Source organism: Dermacentor andersoni, chromosome 4 (assembly GCF_023375885.2).
Source record: "Dermacentor andersoni chromosome 4, qqDerAnde1_hic_scaffold, whole genome shotgun sequence".
NCBI lineage: Eukaryota > Metazoa > Arthropoda > Arachnida > Ixodida > Ixodidae > Dermacentor > Dermacentor andersoni.
This window is the reverse complement of record NC_092817.1, coordinates 59,901,623-59,928,626: the sequence shown is the minus strand read 5'-3', so window position 1 is coordinate 59,928,626 and position 27,004 is coordinate 59,901,623. Positions and strand designations below refer to the sequence as shown.

The 27,004-nt window shown below is 48.1% G+C and overlaps 1 protein-coding gene across 2 annotated transcripts in view; it reads left to right on the top strand.

Moving 5' to 3' along the window:
- The window catches only part of LOC126536162 (putative polypeptide N-acetylgalactosaminyltransferase 10), a 167,863-nt gene that overhangs the window by 21,329 nt on the left and 119,530 nt on the right, over positions 1-27,004 (top strand). For both annotated transcript variants that reach the window (XM_050183037.3, XM_050183036.3), the window contains exon 2: positions 15,837-16,114. In XM_050183037.3, coding sequence (XP_050038994.1) covers positions 15,938-16,114 — 177 coding nt within the window. In that variant the 5' untranslated portion in view covers positions 15,837-15,937. The remainder of the gene's footprint in view (positions 1-15,836; positions 16,115-27,004) is intronic.

The following is a 27,004-nucleotide window of genomic DNA, read 5'->3' as shown; positions in this document are numbered from 1 at the left end:
GCGATGGCAAATTATTACACAGATATATGCATTACGCTTAATAAGTTTATCAGCTGTCTAAACTGCTCCAAACATTCGCGTGTATAACTAAATTGACAAACGTGGTGTCACGCGCCCACAGGCAAACGTGAACATGTCTCACTCGACGACCGCGGACACTCGCTGTCAGCGCCGGCGGTATGAAGAGCGGCTGCAGCGGCGAGCCGCATTCCTTTTCGAGCTGCCTCTCCCTTCAACGCCACCTCTAGGCGTGCGAAAACACGGTGCACGCGAACCCTCCCTCCCTCTCTCTCCTCGAGAAAACGCCGCCGACACTAAGCTACAGTGTACTAACCAAGCCACTAACCTTCTTCGCTCACCGTCGCATGCTTTCGCTCGCGTCTACAGCACACGGCGCGCGGCCGCGATCTTTTCGCGCTTGCACTTTATACGGAACATGACGGCGACGCCGACGGTGAAGACGACGGCGGGAAATCGACTGGAGTCTATATATAAATGCTTTCGCTATAGAAGTACAGCCCGTGACCGATAGGGAGGAACTCCAGTCGGAGTGGCGTTTTAATGACCACGCGTGCTTCTTCTCTTGAGGGCCGCTGTGAGAGCGCTCTCGTTTTTAAGAAGTGAAACGAGCCAGAGAGCGATGAGAGCGAAACGAGTAGTTGGATATAGAAGGTCAAGAGTGAGAGGATCGAAATCCGCTGGTTTCCTGCACATCTGGGGGTGGTGGACGGAGCTCGGAGAAACCTCAATGAGGTGGCAAATGAAGCAGCACGAGGACTTTCTAGCCGTGCTCTTCTAGACCGAGCAACTTACACATCACCCGGGGAACACAGGGATCGATTATTAACATATAACGAAATCACGAAGCATTATTATTTAAGCAGAAGGGAATACCCATTGCCACACGGTAAGCTTTGCAGAGCCCAAGCGGTCACATTACGTTTGCTACAGACAAGAACATACCCAAGTCCATATTTTATTAACAGGATCTATCCGGAGAGGGAAATTCAGACCAACTGTAATAAGTGCAATGGCAACATTACTCTTGACCACATGCTTTGGCAGTGCCCCGCGGTCTTCACAGACCGCGACAAGGAACAAGAATGGTGGCGGCAAATGCTACACAGTGAATCACTCTCTGACCAATTACGGGCAGTCCAGAAGGCCCGCGATGTGGCTGAAGGGCTCGGCCTGACAGTCCCAACGTGGGAGCGGCCCGCGTCAACGTATGGTTGACCTTCAGGACCCAATAAAGTTCTCCATACCATACCATACGGCGGAGTTGGCGCCGGGTGTCGGTGCTCTTCTTGGGGTCTTTTGCGGCGGTCCCCTTTGAATCGTACTGTTCGCGGAGAACCGACGACAAAACGTCGCAACTCCCAGCGTGCCGTTTGCGCACGAGCGGCCACTTGCTTTACGACACGATGTTTACAGAGGGTGGTGGAGTTTGCCAAGATGGAAGGGGAAGAGCAGCGCTTCAGAGACGTCTGTATAACGGCATTTTGCTGCGCAACTCAGCGCGTCGCCGTCGCGGTCTTTAGCGTGGAAGTCGTATACACTGCGCACAAGTATATAGACACCGTGGTAGCGACGTGGAAATTTCTCATTGCTGGGCGGTTGTTGCTTATTCCGGCGTTTGTGCCGCTAAGCGAGGTCTCTTGGCCGGGATCGCGCGAGCTCACACGCTTGCGTGATCGTGTTGTCTTAGTTTGGTGTCTTGTTGGAATTACCTGTTCGACGCAACTTGACATGCACGATGTTTGTCTCGCTGCGCAGGCGTTATCGAGCGCGCACGGCGGCCGTGTATAGGTAGAGTCAACGGCAAAGTTTTACGGAACACGAGATCTGAGAAAAAGCTGAACATCGATCTGCGCAACTTCACAACGCAGTACAATACAGTAGAGGCTGTATTCGCTTATACAGCCTCTACTAGTATATGTGAACAACATTGGGTTGTTCGGTTTCGCTGCCTAAGTATCGTTACAGGCTGCTCGGAAACCGAAAGTTTTCTGAGATTGCGTGGTCCGTAAAGTTTTGTGGTTGGCTGTACATACTATATAACAGGGTTCTTAATTCCTTCAATGTATTATCCGCGTATATCTCAAGACAAATTGTGCAACTACCGCAGGCACTTTCTGGCTGCGCCTGCAGGCGTTGTGTGCACGTGATCGCGCTTGTACGGGATTGTCGGCGTCTTGGAATTCTTTGATGGAGAGCGCACGCTTTCCGAGTATATCGCTGCCCATTCCTCGGAGCCTCGCCGGCGCTCGTTTTGTTGTGCGCATTGATCGGCTAGTTAGGCGGTTCTGTCCGCGTCGCGCGTCAGCTCAATCGGAGGTCCCCTTGTGCGGATCGTGTTGCTTCTGCTGTCGGCCTCTTGTTTGTCCCTCGTTTGCTCCCTGTGGTCTTGTGACGGATTCTGTTTGCGTGCATGCAGCGCGAGGGCTCTGGACGCGCGCTGTTCTTCGAACACCGAACAGCTCGGTTCGTGCGTGGCCAGGCCGCCAGGCGCCGTTGCGGTGGCAGCCAGCTGTTTCGGCGTTGATGGAAACGCCAGATAACCGCGTAATTCTCTCGAAAAATGCGAACATGGGGCCTGCGGTAACTGTGGCAAAAAAAGCCCAGTGCGCGTGTGTGGCAAGGACTTTCGCGACACGCCTGCCGCGTGGCCGTGTGGCCATTTGCCGATATACCTGCATTGAACATTTCAAATTGTACGTAAACGGACCTCTGTTTGCACTGTGTGAACCAGGAGTTGACTTATCAGAATTTTTCGTTCGTACCAACTCTTTGTTCGATCGCCTTCACTATAATTCTTTAGGCTAAGTATCTCGACTGCGAACTCCTCAGGCTTATATATGAACTGCTTTGTGCGCAGTTCTTCATAGGCTGAGGGCCGACTCACGCTTAATCCGCACGGCCTTCTGCGCGCGTACGGACATGCGGAAAACTTCACATGTCGCACACTTCTGCAGAAATTTTGTTTTACACTGGGTCTGCGCGAGCACTGCGGCATGTACCACAGTTTTTCGCATGTCCGCACGCTCGCGGAAGGTCGTGCGGATCTAGGCTAAGTCTGCGAACGCACGCATCTTTGTACAGCGTCACAAAGCCGTACTTCTTCCACTTCGCACGTGTAGAGCATCGTGATGAAACAAATTTGACTGTTCCATTTGATGTTGTTTAGTAATGCCTAGTAATGCACCCAGCAACCTCACGAGGCTTTGACTAGACACTTGGCGCTTTGGTAGGATGCGTGCCTCTTTGTGTTGAAGCGAGATAGTAGCTTCCTGCCCCATCGTGTCCCTAAATTTCTATAGTATACAAGGTGTGCTTACACTGACGTCCGTGCTTTGTATGCGAACTGGCGCATAAGTGTATGAGCTTAGGATATGGCCCTATCGACTCGTGTGCTTGGTGCCCCGACGAGTAGCAACTCAGCTTACTATACAGAAAAAGCGCACATTTAGCCGAATAAAAATTTGTGTAGATTCCAAAGCTTTTCAGTATAAATTTGGAATGTCTGTACACGGGCTTATATAGGGAAGCCCGTCTCAACGCGCATACCTTAACTCGAGCGCACTTAATCGTATGTATTTCGAAGCATCTTAGCCACACACCGAGTTTCACCAATCTTTTCCCAGTAGGTATGTCACTCGACGCTATTTAATCGAGCTACAAATTACGTCGCCTGTGCATGGCGAGATGAGAACCCGACGTCTCTTATAGAGCACTTTGTTGTTTTATCTATCATTTTGTTCGCTTCTTGTTTGGAGTGCGTCAGCCGTTTGGAAGAAAAAACAAACAAACAAAACAAACAAGAACGTTTACATCGTGAACTCTCTCTATGCGCTTAGCCAAAACATTGGAGTCGTTTCACGCTGTCAGAAGTTTGGGCTCGAAGTTGCTATATAACTATGGGAACAGCTGTTCGGTTTGAAATTTATGATGCATTCCTTCACGCAGCATATATATATTGAAATGGCGGGCGTGCAGTTACTTAAGAGCGACGGAGCTTGACAGTTATACGTGGGCGCGTTAGCGCCGCGGCAGTCATGCGTGGTTTGCCCTTCTCGTGCGTTATTCAGACGCTGGGACGACGCACGCACACACACTCAGCCTTAGCGCTTGCGCTGTTCCCGCTGCCACCGCCGCGAACTGTCGACGTGTGTGCGACGCGCGCACATATTGTTGTACGCGTTTTTGCGTGTGTCCGCGCTATACCTGCGTGCTCGACGCATGTGCGTATGACAGATCTCACGCAGGTATATAGTGTCCCTCGATGCCCGGCGCAGCGTGGAACACGCTGTTGTGTTTCTGCTTTCGCTAGTGTTTGCGCGAACTTTATCCGTTATGTGTCCGTGACTGAGCCGCGCGTGAGCTCATTCGGCTACAGGTGGTGTGTGGCTGCCGCCCCACTGATTGGGAGCGGACCTTCACGCAAGCTTTCGTGGAGGCGCCCTAACACTTGGCGTGGTAAAGTTTGGGCTTGTTGGTGGGCAATCCTAATTATTCTTGCAGCGCGAGGCTAAACGTAGACAGAGACACGGAACAACGCGGACAGCGCTGGCCTTCTCGCCTTCCAAGTGGTTTTTATTCGCGGAATGGACATTTATACCGGACTGTGCGATGAAAACGCCAAAGTTAACGCATTGTCCCTGACGCTGCTAGGTTGGGCCTTTTGTAAAGTCAGAGACTTGCAGAGCAAAATTAGTTTTTTTACGAAAGAGTCAGGAACATGGACGAAAAGAAGTGGGCCGCTATAATGCACAAATATCTGTACCTCAAAGCGCGGACGCGGAATGAAGGAAGAGGTCAAGAAAGTTGGCAACCGAGTACAAGGTAATTGATGGGGTAAATAGAAAACCAGGAGTGTTCAGAAAGAAAGCGAGAGGAACAGAGACGGTAAATTGAATGCTGAAAGGACGGAAACAAAAAATGCAATGAAGATTTACAGATACTGTAAGAAAGAAATCAGGCGGGAAGATCTGTTCGATAACACAAAGAGGGTAACTTGCTATTTGAGGCGTGAGCTGGCTGACTGAGGACAACTCAGCACATGTTAAAGGAATGCCAAGATACTCACCCTGCCAGGACCGTAAGGAACGTCCGCATTCCTGTAGCGCCGGGATTCAAAGCTGGTTGGAGCGTTTACTTGTAAGTGGTCGAGGTAAGCAAGACACGTTTAGAGTATCGGCGGAAAAATAGGCAGCGAATATATGGAGCCGGGGTCATTGCAGGCATAGGTAACTTTATAATATGGAGATGGATATTTTAATGGATAGAGAGAATATAAACTAGAGATAGGCGAAAATGCTAGACTGCAGTAGATGTAGTAAAACCTGATTAGCTCAAGCAGCCTATGTAGGCGACTATTTGTCACCGCCCTGTTTCAGAGGGGATGTCATTAGATGTGATCGTAATCAGCTGACCCTTTTGTTCTTGATTGTCCTTGCTTCCATTTTACCGAGCGTTGTTTGCTATCAACGTCATGATCTTTAATTAAAAGCCAGAGGAAGCGCCTCACGAACTCACGACCTCGTATATCTGTACTGCTTTGTATAATATAATAAATTATCCCCCCCCCCTTTCCCCCCACCTTCTGCACAAAAGCGAAATGCAAGTTAAAGAGACTGCTTAAGCGTATCTGTCTGTAAATGCGTATTTGTTTCTTCATTTACCGTTTTTGCTTGTGTTTGTGCACGTGCAACCCGTTTGTACCATGGCAGCCTGATTGGTGTATGCTCATCTAGTATCGTATGGCCATTTCGTTGAAGCGCATTGCTATGGTTCTGTGTTTCGTTATGCTCGATGAAATTCTTTTCATAGACACTGCATACATCTTAATCATTCTTTTTCTCTCATATGCTATGCTCGAGTTCGCTGCATAGTATTATTCTGTTTATGTACCGTGTACCGTTTTGCTGCCTGCAAGCTCTGCCTCTGAAGCCTTCGATGTCTTTGGCAGGCCAGAATAAATGTACTGTTTTTATCAGTGGTAATAAAATTGTTATTATTATTATTATTATTATTATTATTATTATTATTATTATTATTATTATTATTTATTCTCATTTTCATTCTTTAGATTATTGCGGGGAATGACTCAGCCGCAGCTCTTCGCGGCTGGCACTGCTCTGTTGTTTTTTTCCACTTAAACGGTATGACACTGCACAATGACACCACTTTTATTTTTGTGTTTTTTAAGCTCTGTACAATGTCGCCTAGTCGTACATTGCCGTGGGTCTAAAAAAAAAAAATGAATTCAGAGGTTTTACTTGCCAAAACCACGGTCTGTTTATGAGGCACGCCATAGCGGGGGTACTCCGGATTGATTTCAATTGACTACGTGGGGTTTCTTAGCGTGCACCAGATGCACGGTAGACGGGCGTTTCTGCATTTCGTGCCGCTGATTTACGGAGTGACCCAGCGCGTTGCGACAGTACGTGAGCGCGCGCAGTGCTCACTGATTTAAGAGGACGTTGAAACATTATACTTCTGAGCACACTTATTTGCATAGTGTCCGGCTTACGGTCTGTTTTTTTTTGTGTGTGTGGTTTGTCGCGCGCCAGCGAATGTGCTTCTTGTAGATAGGCACATATTGTATAATATGCTCATACCTCAGAACTGTCTGAAAATAGCAACACGTTCCGCCGTTTCCGATGTTTCTGAACGCCTTATGCGCTTATTTATTCTGCAATGGAATTGTGTTTCATATGTATAGGCTGAATATTCTACTGACACGCATAGCAGAGTTCAGCGAGAGGTTTGCAAAACAAGCAGGTGTCGATACTGACGCACCGTTAACAGTTCCGAGGTCTGCACGAGTACTTGTGGCCGTACGTTCAAACATTCCGCGATTGGTTAATTTCTTTCCTTTCTGCGGCAAGAACTCGGCTTAATTTCACGTATCTCGTATTTCCCAGCGCTTGCAAGTTTCCCGAACTTATACCTTTGTTCGGGTGCGCGCGTGAAAGTACACGGCCACTTGCACAACAGGATTGCAGGAACTCTGTCGCACGAACCGGCTCGTGCTCGCGACGTTCCGCGTATCTCAAAAAAAAAAAAAAAAAGAAGAAGAAGAAGAAAGGAAAACACCCGTGTGACGTGAACTGGGTCCACGTTACAGATCCCGAAGTGGTCAAAATAAATCCGCAGTCTCCCACTACGGCCCGCCTCGCAATCATCTCATGGTCTTGGCGCATAAAACCGCGGAATTTGATTAACAGGGGAGGTATACTACGCTGTGCCCGATAATGCAATGAACGTTTTGGGCGAAAGTCGTGCTATGCACTCGCCATTTGTCCTTTGTCGCCATACGTGTCGTCAAGATGAAGATGGAAACACAGTGGCGTGTTTTTTAATTGTTTCATTCCGAAAAAGAAAATGATAGAAAAAAGGCGAAAAAGAAGGTTAAAATGAAACGCACAATCCTCAGCAGGCTCTGGTTCCCCGAATGCTCGCTTGCATGGGCGTATTTTTTCTTTTTTTCTGTGTAGAACCCGACGTGACGCGTGCTTTTGTATTGCACGCAGCGGTATTGTCTGCCCTCAGTAATGATGCGCACTGCTGGGTGTGCTGGAGTGAAACGTTACGAAAACCGCCTTTTATTCAAGGTCTAGTTCTGAGGTAATTATGCACAGCTGTAGTTCTACGGACTTTTTCATGCGAAGCATTCTTTGCAGTAGGTCGCCTCGCTTTAGTAGTAAAAAAATTACGTGTCACCGACGGTGGAATCGATTCTCTTCGTTTGAGCGCTGCAGCTCGGTGCTCTTACCATTAGGCCACGATTATTATTATTATTATTATTATTATTATTATTATTATTATTATTATTATTATTATTATTATTATTATTATTTGTTCATATTCTTGTGATCGAACGCATATTTCTTTCGTTGCAAAAGCAGCCATCTTATTGCAACACTGGCATGTGCACCCCGTGCCTCTTTCTTGTCTTCTTTCTCTGGGACGTAGCTGACGCTTTGAAGAATCTTGTTAGACTGCACTAGTTCCGGGACCGGCCCATCTTCACCAGTACTCTCGTCGTAGCGGCTTGCCCTACGTAGGTTCTGCGTGAGACGTTGTACTGACTTTACGATCGCCCAAGTGAATCATCCTTTTTAACATTTTCTCGGCGGTGCACAAACGCAATTGTCTTTTAAAATACACACCACATGACACAGCTGTAATGACGTTCAATTGTATAACGGGGAGTCCCTGATGACGTCATAAGCCGCGTTTCTCTCGATTCGCGCTCCTCCACTGCCTGTGTAGAACTCAACAATCGCTATGTCGCAAGCTCACGTCGAACGGCCGGCGTAGAAATCGTGCCTTTGCCGCCATACGATCGTCTTCGACGTCATCGTCGTGTGGCTGTCGTCACACACACAACTATGCAATTTGGACATGCCCACCTGGTATCGGTATGGGGAACTCTATAACAATGCTGGATAGTAGTAAGGTACCTACAAAATGCTTCGCGTCAGGTCAATTGCCACAGTTGGCGGGGTCTCTACTATATTTTATCCTCCCCCTCCCCCCCCTTCCCCCCTTGTTTGTTTGTTTGTTTGTTAGATATGGTCGTTTCCGTCTTTGTATGTTCCCTGCGTTTGGTAGATCGCTTGAGGCTGGAGGCCGCAGCCGTTAGAAGGCGGAATACTTTTGTGCTTTGAGCTGTGACGCAACGCGGGAAGGCCGGCAGCCTGTTCTTAGCTGGAGCGTCTGCCTTCCACGATGACGCCACAGTCAGCGCCCACGAGCGTTATGTTGGCTAGAAGCGCGAGACTCGTGCTGTACAGCGCATTGCCGCACGGCGCGTTTATTTCGAAATACTGCGCGCCCGCGCGAATAGGCTATTTATACCAGAGGGCACCACCCACTGCCCCGGCCGCCGCCATCGCCATCATCAAAATCATTACGTCATCATCATTTAAATGCACTGCTGTTACTGCAAGACAAAACGCTCATATCCCAGAGGTCTCCGATTACCTAGCTCTGCCCTGCTTCATCCGCGAACCCGCGCTATGCCTGGAAATTTCCTACTCACTTCTCCACCCTTGCCGCCCGCGACTGTACTTTCCATTACTGGGCACCAATTTGGTCTCGGTAATAGGCCAGCGGTCTTCGATTTCATAAGGCTCTCGAAAGAAAAAAAAAATATTAGAGGGAACTCTGGCGCTGTAGTGCTTACTACAACTGCAAGTATGGCGGTTCAGCCAGCATATGAAGGATATAGCTCACGAATTTACTCGTCGGACTTAAAACGGCTTTGTGATTGAAAAAAAAAAAAAAAGATTATATTGTTGGCGGTAAAATGTTGCCTGTATAAATGCTACATTGCAATGTGATCATACATGTGCGGAGAAACTTATAGTCTTTAGGCGTTTAAAACTAAAGTGTGATTGTTTTAAAAATTTTGAACGATACCGAGTAATAAATAACGCGACAAGAACGTCTGATGACGCAAGCACGCTCATTAGGTAAATACATCTGTACTATCCAATAATTCTCGCGATGGCTGAATGATCGCGGCACCAAAGCTCCCTCTAGCCATCTTCTTAGGAAACTCGATTATCGGTTTTACTCTTTGCACTAGCTGATCAACTCGACAGAACGACAGTCGCGCAACCATGCCGCCCGCCGCTGTGGCGCAACCACTACGGCGTTGTGCTGGTGAGCGCGATGTCGCTACTTGGTTTCCCGGCTTCATTTCGATCCGGAAAAAGTGCAAGAACGCTCGTGTATTCTTGGATTTTGTTGCGCGTAAAGAAACCCCAGGTGGTCAAAGCCAATCCGGAGACCCTCCACTACGTGAGGCTTATAGCGCGTGAAAAAGACTCTCCCTCTGTCCCCGTCTTTATTTGCGGTCAATATGATGTGCAGTAAATACCAACTAGGCCAAAGTGAAATTCTTCTGGATCACAAGGACGAAAGGAAGACGTGACACACACAGGCGCTAACTTGCAACAATCTTTATTTCTAGCAAGGGACCCATACATATATACAACTTTATCGCTTACATCATCATACATGCGCTGTTTGCAAAAATTCCTTACACACCATTGCGCAGGTAAGATAACTCTTTGCGGGAAAGGGCAGTTGATGGATTTGACACACAGTTATCCCCAGCCTACCAATCAAACTCGCGAAATTATAGAAGCAGAATGATTGATGGGCTTGGGGATAACTGTGTGTCAAAACCATCAATTGCCCTTTCCCGCAAAGAGTTATCTTACCTGCGCAATGGTGTGTAGGGAATTTTTGCAAACAGCGCATGTATGATGATGTACGCGAAAAAGTTGTATATATGTATGGGTCTCTTGCTAGAAATAAAGATTGTTGCAAGTTAGCGCCTGTGTGTGTCACGTCTTCCTTTCGTCCTTGTCTTTTTCACGCCCTATAAGCCTCACGATGTCTTGCGAACAAGCCCCAATCACTGCATTACAGCCTCCACTACGGCGTTTCTCAAATAGCTCCAGCGTTGCTTTGGGACGTTGAATTCCACGAATGAATCGGTCGTGCAGCCACGTTTGTAACGCGTTTAGCTGCGAGAGGTGAGCCGACTGCTTTTGTTCTGCGACGATAGTGCTCACATCGCAACCGTTGCTAATGTGGTCTATACGCAGTTGGTATAGCTGCGATGCGCCTGCTCTGCTGCTGCTGAGGCGCCAGGCCGCTTCAACGGGGACGCGTTCGCCGCATGGTCGCTCTACTTTAGACGCGACAGAGCGCGGACGCTTCCTAACAGCCAGTGTCCCATTTTAGACGACCCCGCGGATTCGACGGAGAGCTCATTTCGGCAACTTGTCAAGGCTGGTTTAGAGGTCTTCCCTCACTCTCGCGGATTCCGAGTTACGCAGAAAGAAAACTGGAACCGTGTGGGCAGGTCACGCGGGGGAAGGGGGGAAGGGGCGATTATCTCGTGGCGCCCCGAATTGCGCTGTCGTGCGCAGGTGTGATACGAGAAGAGGAGGAAAAAAAAAAAAAAGTCGCGTTTGCTCTTCTGTTATTAGAGGCGTAACGGAGGAAGGCCATAAACGTGTCTGCCATATAAGCGGCGTGGCCCTAGGCTTGAGGAGGGCGCGTGAGTGGTACGAGAGAATGGAGAGCTGTAAAGTCGCCATTACGTGCCGCATATGTCCGTGTATAGGAACGCTGCCAGCCTCGAATGCTGCTCCACAAAGGCGCCGCTATAGAACAAGCGTGTTGCGTGCGACCAAAGCTGATCGATTGCGAAATAATTACCACGCGACGCAACGAGACACCGTCTTTGGCGGAGAGTTTCGTGTTCGGGTCGGGCTGACGAATGGCGCCCGCTTCCTTTGTACTCGCTGAGGAGACTCGACACCGTTCGGGGTCCTTGATTAGTCGGGTCGGCTGAGTGATTTGCGCGAAGACGTCGTCGTCTTCATCAGAGTCGTAAAGCAGAGTATAATGATCGCACATCGCGCAGTAAGCTTTCAGGAGTACAGAAGGCTGCGCGTTTCCTCCGCCGGGCTCGCGAGAGACTGACCGGTTGTTAAGTTACAGTAGGATTGGTCATTCGGAGAAAATCTTGACCTCGTGCTCCCAGTAGTCCCGAAAGCGAAATGTGGAGTCGGAGCTGAAGGAGGAGGAGGAGGAGGAGGAGGAGGAGGATACAACTTTGTTGACACCAAGGACTGGGTCAGGTGAGGGCGGATAGGAGTCAGGGAAAGAGGAAGACGGTGGGCCGTCAGGCCGCTCTAGGAGGCTGAAAGTCCTTGTGCTTCGGCGACCCCTATGGCCCATCATACGATCCGGAGTTAATCTCCCGGCTGTGAGCTGCGCAGAGCAGCCTCCCAACGCTCCCGTCGCTCAGCTCCCTCAAAGGGCGGAGTAGGTTTGTTTGGGCAATAACGATATATACGATTAAAGTCGGCTCGCGGACTCGAGCAGAGACGACAGTGGGGTAAGGCGCCACCCTGATGAAATGGAGAATTGATGAAATGAGAAACCAAAGCTGAAGAAAAAATGTATTTTCACGACTCTATTCATTGCCGAGAGGATAAACAGCCTGAAGGGGGATGGTCGGCGTGATTTCCGAGGGCACTGACAGTGGTCGATCATATGAATGCGGCTGTGGATGGGTGGGCAGAATACAATCCTCAGGCTACGTTCTTTCCATGCTTAAGATGACCGAGGAAGAAAAAAAAAAAAGGAGAGAGAGGACGCGTTATATCATATGTTAGTCGTTATCACGCGCTATTTCAAAAGGACAGCGCAGCCTTTGATGTGCGTGTAAGGCGCTCGCACTGAGAACTGTCGACCACCTTCATAGATCATGGCACCTCACAACGAATTTGCTGCGAAAAGGTTCTAGCATTGAAAATAACGCTGAACGAGAGCAACACTACATCAATTTTGACTGGAGCTCAACATTCTACAGGGTGTCCCACGTAATTTGAGCCAAGATTTTAAATATGAAAGGTGCGTCGGAAGCGAATTGAACAGAACGCGTACTATTCGCACGGGTCTACAGTAACTCAGGCAATCTTTTATTTTCCCTGTAACTCACTAATTATTAATTACCCTACATTTTAATTATTGGCTGGGAAACCGAAGTATCATACGCAGATTTGTAGAGCACCTTCAGAAACCACCGATCCGTTTGTTTCTTTTGCGATACGTCTCATGTAGTCCTTTTTTTCGGAATTGCAAAGAAACCGCGCGAAATATGAAATAAGAAAGAAGCCACGTGATAGAGCGCTTGCGCAGTCGTATCGTGCTGCTCTCAAGCGTGCGTTCGGTGAACAAGGTCGGCTGCATCGTGACTGGCGACGAGAAAGAGGCGGGGCGTTCTTTATCTCATCGGCAGAACTCGGCCAGCAGCATGCATTTTCGCCGACACTCGACGGGAGCCGACCTTGTTCACCGAGCGCACGCTTGAGAGCAGCACGCTACCACTGCGGTATCGCGGTGTAACCATAGAAACTGTTGAAGAAAGGAAAGTGCTGCGTAAACCAAAGGGATCCCCCAACTTAGCCCAGAGTCGTTGCCAGTCCAGCCCCGACAGTTTTGGGCTGACACACAAGGATTCTCTTGGATGAGCAGTTGCCTTGCTTTATTTAATTTTTTTTTTACTTACTGGACGAGCCTGGCGCGTGGAGCGGATCAAGTTGGTGCAGTGTCAATGGATAAAGAATTCAGCGTATGATCGCATTCCAATGCTTATTGGAGGCAACTAGACAAAATAAAGTAAATGGGTGTATTTCACCAACGCGAACGTTACTGGTTGGTAAAAAAAAAATAGAGAGAAAAAAGGGGAAAAAAACCTTCTCTCTTTCTTTAGATTAATTGTTAGAAGACGCTGTCAAAATTTGTTGTTTCGTTTCTCGGGGCGAAGGACATCCGGCACGAAACAGAATTAATAAGGGTATAAAGCGACGATCACGTTCTGTCGCACGTGCACGCCAAATGTATAACCAACCATAAACGTGTTGATGGACTGGATTATGGCGTAACAGAACGGAACTCAAGCAGCTGCAGGGCAGAAACGGCGTCGGTGCGGAACGTTCAGCGTTGGGACGTCCTTTTTTTTTTTTTTTGGGCGTCGTTTCGGCCACAATCTCATTAGCGGCTCGCCTTGAGCACCTCGTCGAGACGCCCGCAATCAGCTTGTTTTCTCCCTCCCGGCCTTTCTTCGTGAATGTGTCAGCCCAAAAGGAAAACGTGTCATTCTTCTTTCTCCGATAATGCGATCGGAGTGCGCACTTTACGAATTGACGTGCGGACTGAGAGCGCCAGTCCTCCGTCGCGTATTTCCTTCCGCATCGTTTTGCCCTGTTGGACGCGTCGTCGTTCGTTTCTTCTCGATGTCGTTTGTGGCGACCCGTGTGCCTGTGCCGTTACGAAGAAGCTCGCGTGTAAGTTACGTCACTGTGGACGTTGAATTGTTTGTCCTCTCAAGCGCGTTTTCCGTTAGGCGATGACCCATGTGGCGTTCGTTTGGACCAGAGGTCGTTTTATTATTACGATGATTATTAATTTTTTTGTTTACACTGAATGCGTTTCTTCGCCTCTGTCGAGCTGCCGTAGCATATGCGAGATACGCTACGGTGGTTCAGCTCGTGCGGAGCGTCATCATTACGTTATATGCTTCACAGTACTGCATACTTCAGGCGGAGCGTTCGTGCCGCTCTGAAATATTGAGCGGATGCTGCGCGCTTTAGTAGCTTTCGTTTCCGTTATCAACTGCCGCGGGATATTTCTTCCTTTCTTGTTTATATTTTTGTAGAATTAAGTTTTGTGTACGCGCTGTTACGCCGCTGATGCAACAACAACAACAACAACAACAACAACAACAACAACAACAACAACAACAACAACAACAACAACAACAACAACAACAACAACAACAACAACAACAACAACAACAACAACAACAACAACAACAACAACAACAACGTTCTCATCAACACGCACATCAATGGCGGAGGAGGCAGCGGCAGAGAGTGACAACGGGCGACGGGTCATGCACACATAAAAAAAAGTGGCATATATAACTTAGCGCCCCTAAAGATTGATAAATTGAAATAATTGATATTCCTCAAAGTAGTGTACCAGAAGTACACGACAAAAAAGCGTTTTGAAAGGAAATGTTGGCATTCCACCTACATGGCTGTAAACCAACGCTATGTTCAGTATACGTAGAGCAAGTGCAGTTCCCTAACTTGCCTCGGCCTCGCGCATTTCCGGGGAACTAATCGGTTGATTGAGGAAGGCCTCTGAAAAAAAAAAAAAAAAAAAAAAAAAAAAACTGTAGCCCCAATATACATACCTTGCATCGAGATTTGTAAACTGATATCTTGGAACTGGATTTCATTATGTTATTGAATGCATCCCTAGTAAATGAAATCTTAAAAAGAAAGAACTATCAGGATTCAATTCCACAGCTACATCTGTTAGAAAGTTTTTAACGAAGAAACTACTTAATCTATTTTACGTAATAAAAAAAACTGAATGATTATCATACAATATTTAACGCGCGCTTGAGCGAGTAATGCAGTAGCACATTTTTTTTCCTACTAACTTTCCCTTTAGAAAATCTTGTTTGCCTTTTCTGATAATTTCAAGATTTTCGTTCGAAATTAAAAAAAAAAAGTATTTCGTTGACTTCCCGTCAAGCTTTCATATATTACGAAAAAAAAAAAAAAAACGTCTGCCTATAGCTAATCTTGAAAAGCACACATCGCCCGCTGCAAACGAAATTATGTGCGTGCACTTCACTCAACCGATATTGCGGCAGCTCGTTAGGTTAGGAAACGTCCTAGATCATAGCGGTATCGGCGCCTTCTTCGTGCCTTAGACAATGTGTCATTCTTTTTCCAGTTATGCTGCTGTGTCTGCTCGCGGGCTTCTGTACCTGACGCTTTTTGCGCCAGATTGCAAAGATAACTTTTTTTTTCTACTTGGACATACATGACCTGTTGGTTCTGCTCGAATTATAACTCGCTTCCCGTTTTTGGTTTAGATGATTGAACTTTCACTGCTCTACTGTTTTATTCAATAGACTCCGGGGTCTTGTCAAAATACAATATCCCGTTCCCTCTCCCTGTCACTCACTCGTCTCTTTCTTCTCTATAACCAGCGCTTAAATAATTTAAGGATTGCTTTCGCTCGATTCTATTCCTTGCTCATCATACACAGTTCACGGCCGACCGATCCCGGCGATAACGCGTATGTAGCGCTGCTCGGACCACTCTCGAAGCACGAGAAGGAATAGCGTCGGAGTGTGTAATCGTTACGTTGCGTGCCAGCACAGTACAAACTTTTCGTAAGTGATAACCAGTCCTATTCCTTCTTGTGTTGCGCAGGCTAGCCGCCGTCTGCTCGAGCGGGGGGGAACATCTCCGCAAGAAGGATGCCCGGGAGTCGCCGCTGTTTCTCCTGACGACGCCAGCGCCCCACAGCAGCCATGCGCCGTAACACGCGGCGTATGCTGAAGCTGGCGCTGACGGCGCTGGCGTTGGTGCTGTGCACCACGCTTCTGTTCCGCAGCCTAGCCGGCAGCGGGAACCCGGTGCTGGACTATGTGCCTGGCGGTGCCTCCTTCCTGCCCAAGGCGCCACGGGAACCCAACGTCGGCGCCGAGGTTAGAGCCCTTTCGCCTATCTATCAGCCTCGTGGCCTGGCCTTTATGACTCGTGGCTTGGAGCGAAAAAGGAGGGGGAGGGGGGATAGTGGGAGGAGCGACTACGTCTCACCCATAGAGTTTAATTCCTACAAAAATTACCAGAGGGAAATTTGAAGCGCTGGCGCCTACGGGAGCTGCAAGTTTTGTGGTTATTCGGCCAGCGTGGGAAGGACGAGTGGTGCAAGAACCTGCGGATTTGCCTAAATTGTGTCCTGATTTCAAACGTCTTGGTGACTTTGCAAAGTTATCACTTTCGAGGAAGTCCTGCATTACGAAAGCGGCAATTCGCAATGAATATGCGGGTGCGCGGAAACCTAATATGCCTTCCTGCATTTGGACAACTATGATTTCTTGGAAATTGGGAAAGGTAAAGCGCTGTAAGTAACGCCGCGTGAACGTCTCAAGCCACAAGCACGGATATTAGACAGATCCGTGTATAACCCATCGTTCACGTGGTATAGCTGAACGATCGTAGCGCCAGAGTTGTCTCTAGTAGTTTCTGTGTGGCCCCACAAAACACGTGCAGCGCGGTGAAAGCTAGGGCTCGTTAGAGCACTTTAGCAGGGAAGAAGTTTGGGCGTGTTGGTGGGATACGTACAAACTGGGATACATAGCGCAAGAAAGACACAGGGACAAGCAGGAACTCGTCCCGTGTTCCTGCTTGTCCCTGTGTCTTTCTTGCGCTATGTATCCCAGTTTGCTCGTTAGAGCGTTGTGAGAAGGGAGAAGGGCTCGGCCATTGTTCGCCGATAATCCTTCCGTCGTGAAGCTTCCATTCAGTCGGCGTTGCACGGAGGGTGATCAGAGGCGGTCAGCGCACTGCTGGACCGAGCTGGTATTTTGCAGCGGTTTCACTTCATTGTTTTTCTCATTCTTTTCACCCTTCGTTGCTGCATCGTACACTCGTCGAGACTGTCCCAAAGAAGGAATAGCTAGTGAAACGGGTCATTGCAAAAATGGAAGCCATTCTCGCGTATCATTACAAAACGGTGCGAGGTCGAATAATCTTCGTCGAGTAACTTTTACAATTCTCCACATCCTTGTTGGAGCTTTCTTCGTCTCTTGTTGAGCGGAAGTGGTCAGAGCGGGATGCTTGTTGGTATTCACTCTCTCCTTTTATAAGATATCATTTAGTACCGTCATTCACGAGGCCTTTGGTAAGGCAGGTTTCCTGCTGGTCTGTTCGGTTACGCTCGCTCGAATTCCCAAATTTGTTCGGCAACGGGAACTGCAAAGGTTAATATGTTAAGCGCATAGCGTCGAACTCACTTCGCTGCATGGAAGTGTCTAGCCTGGGTAGCAGTAGTTCAAAAAAGGAATAACACAATGCTCAATGCAGGTTCGGCACTAATACACTTTTTTTTTCTTTATTTGAAATACAATGAGTCTCTTTGCCTATGGAAACCGCCACGCTTCATGTGGCAATGAAGGCCGTCTCGTTTTTTAGAAACCGCCGCTTCGTCATTCTCAGCACTTAGCAGCTCAGCTCGTGACCATTGATGGTGTTAATATTTTATTGGAAGTATTTCCTAGGATAACACATATATTGTTCTGGCTGACTTACCGATCGACGCTGCCATCGACTCCGAATGACACTTTCATTTTTCGTCTAGCACAGCGCAAAGCCAAGGTGTCATTAGCTGCGGCGAAGTGGACAGGTTCAAAGTGCAAGGGAATTTGCTGGCCTGACTTTGGTATTATTTGGTTAAGTCTGATGAAGTATGCTTCGAATGCTTGATTTTAATCTATTTGGCGGAATAATATTGGTCACTAGCAGGATAATTCAGGCGCAAAGCTTAGCATGTTAAATTTCGCTCCACAACCTTAACGACGGTGCCTTAGTACGTGACGCCATGGATTTCGAACTATATTCGCTTGTTTTTTTTTTTTTTTGGGCTGTTTTTGTTAAAAAAAGAAGTGTTCACCAGACTCAACTGGTTAAGTCTTTAATGCCTTTATAATGATCTGTAACCTTTGCGCATCGATCGACTAATAACAAGCCCCGGGCGGACGCTGTCAAACTCGCATGACGTCAAAAAGCAAAACTAGCGCGGAATTAGAACTCATCTTTCGTTCTTGCTTCATTTTTGGCGTACCGAGTCTCCGCTCGCACCGAGACCGATGTATGTGGTATACCAGAAATGTAATAATCCATCCATCCTCAAGGAGTGTACTGATACGTTTATTCGAAGCTTTACTAAAACTCTGCCATACGCTTCTCGCGCCGCAAAAGGGGAAACTTAGCAAATATGAAAGTTGAAAACAATGATAAGGTATTTTCAATTTGATACTGAAGTGCGGTACCTCACGTCATCGGCATTATTGTGACATCATGACACAGGGGTAAAATTTGCTGACGTCTTGCAACGATAAGGCTAGGTGTGATGGTGCTATGTGATATATAGCACCATGTGATATATAGCTCGCATGTGGCAGGCACTGCAATCACTCGCCGTGGTTGCTCAGTGGCTATGGTGTTGGGCTGCTGAGCACGAGGTCGCGGGATCGAATCCCGGCCACGGCGGCCGCATTTCGATGGGGGCGAAATGCGAAAACACCCGTGTACTTAGATTTAGGTGCACGTTAAAGAACCCCAGGTGTTATGAGAACAAAGAAAAACTGCGCAAAAAACAACAAGACAAGGAAAGAACCACACGACACGGGCGCCCGTGTCGTGTGGTTCTTTCCTTGTCTTGTTGTTTTTTGCGCAGTTTTTCTTTGTTCTCATAATGTCATACCAACTAGCCCCTCACCGTACGCTTCTTAACCCCAGGTGGTCGAAATTTCCGGAGTCCTCCACTACGGCGTGCCTCATAATCAGAAAGTGGTTTTGGCACGTAAAACCCCATAATTTAATTTTAATTTTAGGCACTGCAATCATACGAACGGAGTGACGTGAACCAGTGTATCATGACGTCGTGATGCATACACCTAGGTACCGAAACCGAAGCTGGTTCGGAGAAAAATAGTGTTATGGTAAATTAGTCAGGCGGCGCTTGTTTATGTTCATGCTTTTCTGAAACGTATATAGTTGTTCCTTCGTCGCAGTGGAGAATAAGTGTTGAGGCGGAAGTCGGTGAAACTTATTCTGCCTCGAGGAACGCGTGTGCAATGGCTGAAAGATGGAACAGAGGAGATTTATGGCAGCGCAAAGAAGGCGCAAAGGAGGATAAACGAGAGAGCAACGTTGGACGGTGGTGCCACACTGCACCGCTATCGCCAGGCAGCAAGAATGTGTGCGTGCGACTTCGTAGAAGAAAGACCGTGCATTGCTTCTGAGAAAAATATATACGGAAAGGATGGAACATAGTTCACTTAAAACACCGTACTTTCGTTCTGGTTCACAATCTTTTTTTCTTCTTCCTTTCTTCTCTTCTTTTTTATCTTTCGAGGTGTTCCCTTAACGAAAAAAGGAAGATAAATTTTGAGGCGCGCTTGGGAAGCGACGAGCGACCTATGTATTGCTCTAGTCGAGCCTACGCTGGGCCTCCCAAGTCGTTAGCGCGTTGGAGAGAAACCGCCGCCACAGGGACTTGCGTATAGCGGCCGCATATCGTCGCTCCTTCGGAGGGACGCCGCCAGTTTCCGACCGCGGTGATTTCTCGTGCTGGCGAGCAGGTGGCAGCTTGGTGCACGCACTCTCTGCCCGGCAAAGGCATCACTAATATACGTGCTTAAGAGTAGAAAGTCTATAGGCATTTTACTGCGGATGCTATAAATGGATCAATCCATTGACAGACTGTGAGCTGCTGGTCTTACGCATTTTTTTATCGACTAATATCTATAGATCCACTGGAAACAGCGTGTCCAGGAGATGTGTGGACCACAGCTAGGACATATTAAAATGAGCTTACTAACGACCTCTTTTTTTTTTTTTTTTCTCGGGACAATGTGTAGGCTGCCAAAAAAACGTCCGCGGCCTTCGCGTTCTCCTGCTGTGCACGAAGTCGCGGGTTCGATTCGTGTCTGCGGCGTCATCAATCCGCTGATAACGGAGCGCAAAGGCTCTCGTGTCCCATGCTTTTGGAGCGAGTTAGAGAACCTCCAAGTGTTCGAAATTAATACGGAGCGTCCCGCAACGTTGTTTGTCTTAGACCGTGTGTTGCTTCGGGACGCTAAACGTAAAAGAAATAAAGAAAAATAATTTTGATTTTGACAGAACGCTGGCAAAACGTGGACTGGGGTCTCTATTTGCCGGCAAGAGAAAGAAAGAAGAGCGAAAAGTTTACTTTGCCTGTTCAGGCTTTCCCGACTGATTGCAACACAACTCCAGTCATCGTGACTTCCGCGTGTCAGATTTGGCGCAGCAAAGGGTTCAACGCTGGGTCCGGTCTTATTTCTAATCCGTTTCAGCGGCACAAGAAACACGTCTCCCACACCACGAAAACATTCGCGGACGACTGCATTATGCACCGAAGAATGAGCGAGACTGGAGATAACAACGCATTTGCAATCAACCGGATATACTTATATTTTGGTGCCACTAGTGGCAGGTAGAACATCTCTGAAACAAAGACCATGATGTTTACGGCAGCAAATAACTCTGAACCGACGCACCATACGCGATTCGGGCCATTCCTGCTCAAAGTGTACCACATGCAGATGCAGATCCACATGCCTAACAGTCCATTTACTTTCTGATATATCCTGGAACGAGCACATTAATACCATGACCAGCAGGCCATCCGAGGCACCTGGCTTCATTAAACGTAACTTGTATTTGGCCAACTCTTCCACCAAACTAATGGCATGCACCACGCTTGTCCGTCCGAAGGCAGTATACGCCTCGATAATTTGGAAACCCCGTCTGATGTATCTTTTGACTAAACTGGAAGCAATACGAAAAAAAAAAGAAAACGCGTCATGATTTATCTGAAAAGAAAAATAATTCGCGCAACTGTGCAGCATCACAGATATCAAGGAATCACTTTCATTGCTCTCCATTCAAAATCGCAGACTTCTGACGCTATTATCAAACATTCATTTGCTTTATCGCAGTAAATCCTTGTCGCACGTACGAATCTCACATCAACAGAGCTCATAATGTTATTATGCGTTTAAGTCACCCCTTTAAAAGTGCAGCCAAAGAGAGCGACCTTCAAACTCAGTTACCGAGCACGTGCCGACGATTCACTATGGCGTTACTTTCCGCTGCTTTGCATGCACTAACGTTTGTTCCTTGCGCCATAAAGCTTTCTAGTGCACGGCGTTTCCCCGACGATGAAAGCATCAAAGACACCGCGCGCAGTTATCACACCCACCGTAGGCGGCGGCATCCTTTGACGCTGCGTTCGAGTCTGAAAATACTCTGAGGCTGCTCCGATAAGTGTCTTAATAACGGTAGAAGCGACATACAAAAGTGGGTTACGTGGTGTGGCGATGTGAGGAGGAAAAGGCATCTCCGAAACAGTTTCTTCGTATTTTTGAGCAGTCAGTCTGAACGCACTCTGGAAAACCCCATTACATCGCTCTCTGGGGTGATTGGGTGTGTACATTGAGGAAACATTGAGCCGTTTCGTGGATGATGTTGGAGCAGTGAAAGGCAATCGACTTTGAGATCGTATTGTCATCGTCTGGCTGCACGCCGGCATCTTTCGCGTTTCATGCGTTAGTCGCTCGATCCCGTGGTGGTGTACATAGTTTTCGAAAGCGCCTTTGAAAATGCGACGTTTGAACTGAATCTCCTGCCGTTATGTCCAGCTTGTTACAGTCCGAAACTCGCTTTAAAGGCTCGGTGAATGGTGATATGTAGACGTAATGTAGGCAGTAAAAAAAAAGGAAATTGTTAAGTTGAACGTCCCGACAATGCCGATTGGGTTATGAAGAACGCTACACGTAGTTGAAGGGACAGCCGCTAAGTTTTTACACAAAAGTTTCTCTTTTTTTTTACATTTCTTCTTAAGCCAGTCGCTCTAAAGTCTTCACATTGTTGTTATGTTGACAGTGTGGTGTATAACGTGTGGTACAAGATACCCCGCAAGATGGTTTATCGTATATGTAAAAAACACCGGATAAGAAAGAAGAAAAGAACAGCGCGGAATGCCCATGCCAGGCGAATAAGTTACTACAGTCGTCCCCAAGCACGAGAAACGATCTACACTAACCAACAAAATCTGACGCGAACGAGCAACGGCGTGCCGCGACGGTCCCGTCGGCCGAGGCAGCAACAGCTCGGAAGCTGTTGATCTGCCCAGAGCTCAGGGCTGCGTCGATGGAACTTTGTGCGAAGAAAGCGCGCGACAGCCGGTCGCCACTGTATGGACGGCCTGGCCTAGCGTCAGGGAGAAACGTCGACGACATTTCCACTCCGCCAGCCGCATTAGTGCTACGCTGCTTTTGCAACCATCCCCTGCGTGCGCCACAGCCAGCCGTCGCGAAGCAGCGACCGGAGGTCCGAGTGCGTTCATTACGGCGACTGGACGACAGGGCGCCGACTTTTTTCTTTATTTTTTTTCTGGGGCGCGCGCCCACTCGTTGACGTCGATTCCGGACTCGTCCGTCGGTTGGCCTCCCTTCTTTCTATACGGGATGCGACCCCCCCCCCCCCCCCCCCTTGCGATGATGACAGATGCGTGGATTGGAGGACGGTCGGTGTGCGTATGGCGCGGGGCGAGCGTTCTCCCAACGGTGGCGACACCGGGGACTGCTCCGTGGCGTGCGCAAAGGCCAGTCGGCCGCTCCCTTTAAGCTGTCGCGCGAGCAGAGACGACACTACTTTGACATTCGTGTGTCCTTTTTCTTTGGTATAACGCAGAAATCTGTGGCAGGAAAGTTCGATGAGTTCTGAATGGTTTGTTGCCTGGAAAAGGGCGTAGACGGGAGAAGTTAGAAAACTGTATTTTATATATATATATATATATATATATATATATATATATATGCGCCGATGAGTCGGTATGTACGATGTCAACTCTCCTTTCTTCTGTAGTAATGATGTTTCTCCTATTCTGAAGATCTCATGACCGACAGACGAAGTTAAATGTTTAACACTGCAGAGATAAGAACTCTGGTGGCATAGGCAATGTTGCAGAGGCCCTGGCTGAGAAGCAACCAAACAACATTAAGGAGGTTGTTAAGTTTTTTAGCTGTTCTAGTGGGGAGACTCGATGTGTTTTGAACTGAAGTGAAAGGCAACAAATAAATCGCGATACCAAGAAAGGGCAAGAAAAAAAAAATGAAAGTGAGCTCGTCTCTTGTTCGGGTCCTTTCTAATACTGCGCCATTTTGAATTTCTCTTTCTCTCTCGTTGACGTTAAGAACTCTTCACACTTTGCTTTCTACTTCCTTTTTTTTTCAGCAGTGATACAATTTTAAGTGTGCTTTTTGTACTGCGGAAGTGTCGTTACTTGTATACCTTTGAGTATGTGCATGCACGTGTCTCGAAGTTTTATATTCCTCTTTTTGTACTGTACCATTCCCCTCAATAATGCCCCTGTGGCCATAAGGGTACCTGAAATAAATAAATAAATAAATAAATAAATAAATAAATAAATAAATAAATAAATAAATAAATAAAGTATGCGTTTAGTGATTTTGTGCGTATGGTCACGCATGCATACAAACAGCGATACAACTCCCATTGGCGTGCACGGCAGAGGTATGTACCAGTCATTCCCACCAGCGCCTCTCCGGCGTCCGCTTCTTCTCTTTTGCGTTCACGTTGACGTCGACGCCCCGTATGCGCCAACCTTGCTTTGTCGCTGAAGGCTCCATTACGGCAGTGGCGTTGACCTCTGCGGTTACTGGAGGGGCGTTGCCAGTCAGACAGTTGGTTATGCATGAGAACAGCGGATATGAAGTTTTCCTTTCTTTTTTACTGAACTACGTAATTAAATATGCCATTGTTAAATATGTGTGAAGCTTCCTGTTCTCATCAAAGGAAAAGGCAGACGAAAAGTAAAAAAAGACAGCATTGTCGGAGGTTGGGAGGCGAACCGCACAACATGCGCGTTAGGAATCGAGAGGACGTTTTCGCCCTCTTGGCTGTGGAAGAAACAGCGGAATTCATATCAGCCAGATCGCAGGAATTGACTACGTGGCTCTCTTGGCTGTCGTTTAATACTCGGAAAAACTGAGATCAGACAGGGACCCTTTCCACACAATGAAAAATCGACGGGTCCCCAGTGACTCTTTGGGTCAAGTCGAACTCTTCCCGTGAACACGGTGTATGCGGTCCATATATAGCAGTCCGCTAATACAGCAGCACGTGCTAGTTTCGTTGTTTTTTGCTGTATTAGTGCTTTATCGCTGTTTCGTTGTTTTTCTACCAGACAGACATAATTTCTCTGCTCCGTGATGATCATGTGACTGCATTTTGTGGTGGTCCATTTCGTTTCGCCTTTCTCAACATTGGCTTGGAGGTTGTCACGTCGCTGTTATTCCCACTATCGGCCGCTGCGTGCCAACGAGGGATAAGAACGGAAGAACTGAAAACAAAATGAATTGTTGGAAGAATACGACTTCAGTGTGACATAATTGCACGATGAAGTAGAAGGTTTGCAGAGTATCACATAATTTAGGTTCTTTTTTTATTTCTTTTCTCCCTATGGAAGCAAGAAAGTAATGCTCAGAGGTTGCAAAATTAAACAGTTTCTACGCTTATGCAAAGAAAAAAAAAATCGGAAGCGTTAATTGCGGTGCAACGTGCAGCGGCCGCAAGCGCCAGCCGAGAATAATGCGTGAGACGTTCGGTCGTCTGTTGTATGAAACGGCTTTGTCTGCCGCGTAGCAGCGCAGGCGGCATTCATGGCTAGCGCTGTAACTTTCAGGAGAAAAAAAAAAAAAAGGAATAAACCGCCGCCTCATACACGCGCTTCATTTCTGCGCAGCCTAAGCACGTGGCCTTGGCAACAGGTTTACGTGCGTGCGTCGTGCGCCGCGTTACACACTGCAGAGGCCAGCCTCGTGGGTTTTTGCAGCGACGCCGCTGCTGGCGATTGCGGAAGTTGCTTTTGCAGTGAGAATAAACAAAAGGGAAAATCGGCGTGGGACGGGGGGAAAGGTTAGCGAAGTTCACTGAAGGGGGCGGGGGGGCTTCCGCGCCGCGTTTCTCCCCCCCTCTCGAATTGCCGTCTTCGTGGCCGGCCAGAGAAGTGGGACACCGCGAACGCACGCTCGGTCCGTTTGTCTGCGGTCACGACGGGTTGGACCGGTCGCTTCCTCGCCGCCTCTCAGCCCTTTTGCCTGCTCGTGAGATCCCCGCCGGCGCTGCTTCCGACGTTCGTTTTGTTTTTTTAGTCGTAAATGTAGTAGGCTCCCGCTCCCCACCTACTCTTACCGCCTTCCTCTGTCTACTTTTGCGTCATCACTTGATTGCACGTTGTTGCGTTCCGCGTTTCCCTTTGTTTATTTCAGACCGCCGCTGGTGGCCCAGTCAGTGGCTGTGGCATTCTGCTGCTGGGCGCGTGGTTTCGGGTTCGCCTTTCGGCTGCGGCGTCCACGTCCCGACGGGGAGAAGATGCGAAACCGCACGTGTAATTTTAGATTCATGTGTGCTTTAAAAGAATCTAGGTAAAATAGGTCAAACCCGCAGCGCACCTACACTAGGGTATTTCTAATAGCTGAAGCGTTGCTTTGAAATGGTAAAGACAATCAATCAATCAATCAATCAATCAATCAATCAATCAATCAATCAATCAATCAATCAATCAATCAATCAATCAATCAATCAATCAATCAATCAATCAATCAATCAATCAATCAATCAATCAATCAATCAAACCTGCGCGTATAATTCAAGGAAGGGGGTTCGTTGGGACAACGCTCAATAGAACACCGCTGACTATGAGCCACGTGGCTGCACTTCGTGGCCGGGGTGGAAATGGCTGCTGCGGGGAAAACGTACTCGACTGCATAACCAGGGCTGTCGTTCCAGCGACGAGAGATCGATAAAGCAGAATTCAGGGCCGAATGTTCGTTTTCGTTTTCCCAAGGCACTGTTTACAAGGCCGTCAGCGCGGTGGACGACGTGGCACGGAGCTTGCGAACTGGTCTGCCCGTACTTCCTGCTATTGCGGCGAAAAGATGTGCGTGATAGGTATCGTAAGCCTGTCTCTAGCACAGAAGTGGTGTAGCGTAAGACGCGACTGTGCCCTTGGACGTGCTCACGGAGAGAGCTACATATTTTTTTCCTTGAGATGTTTCGCTGCGGCGGTTTGTGTCGCATACTGTAAGGTCACAGTCTTCATGCTATAATCAGAGTAAGGCACGCTGTTCGCGGGTCATGTTGAAAAGCTCTGTGGCTGTTGACACTGGTCGATTACGGTTTCCGGCCCCATCTTCGTTTAATCACCTGTAAATCACATTTTATTTCCAAAACAAACAAACAAACACAGCTTGCGTCAGCCAGTCAGGAACGAGAACCAGAAGGTATACACTTCCCCGTTTCGAGCGACTAATCTTCCCGTGTGGGACGCGCTTTGATCGCAGGGGTGACGGAACGGTTCACAGCGCACAGTGGACAAGCCTTTCTCTGAGATACGCGGCCGGTTTTCGTTCCTGTCTGGCTGATGCGATATCCGCGTAGCAGTCTGCGCGATGCACAGCGATTGTGAGACGGAGTGTACAGCTCCCGTTCGGTGGCGAGTTTACAGCGCGATGAACCGGAAGCAGTATATGGGCGCATCGTGACAGTCTTCTGCGTTGTTCGGAGAGAAAGCGAAGGAGTCCACATAAGAAAGAGGAGCTTGGCCGGAAACCGTAGGGAACGTGACCGTTATACCCCTCTCTCGGCGGTCGTAAAACGGCGCGGCTTTGACTTCGACGGCTGGCCTGATGGTGCCATTAGCCTTAACGGTGGCGGCAGGAAAAGGGGGGGGGAGTCCCTTTTCGCTTTGTGAGGTTGGTAAA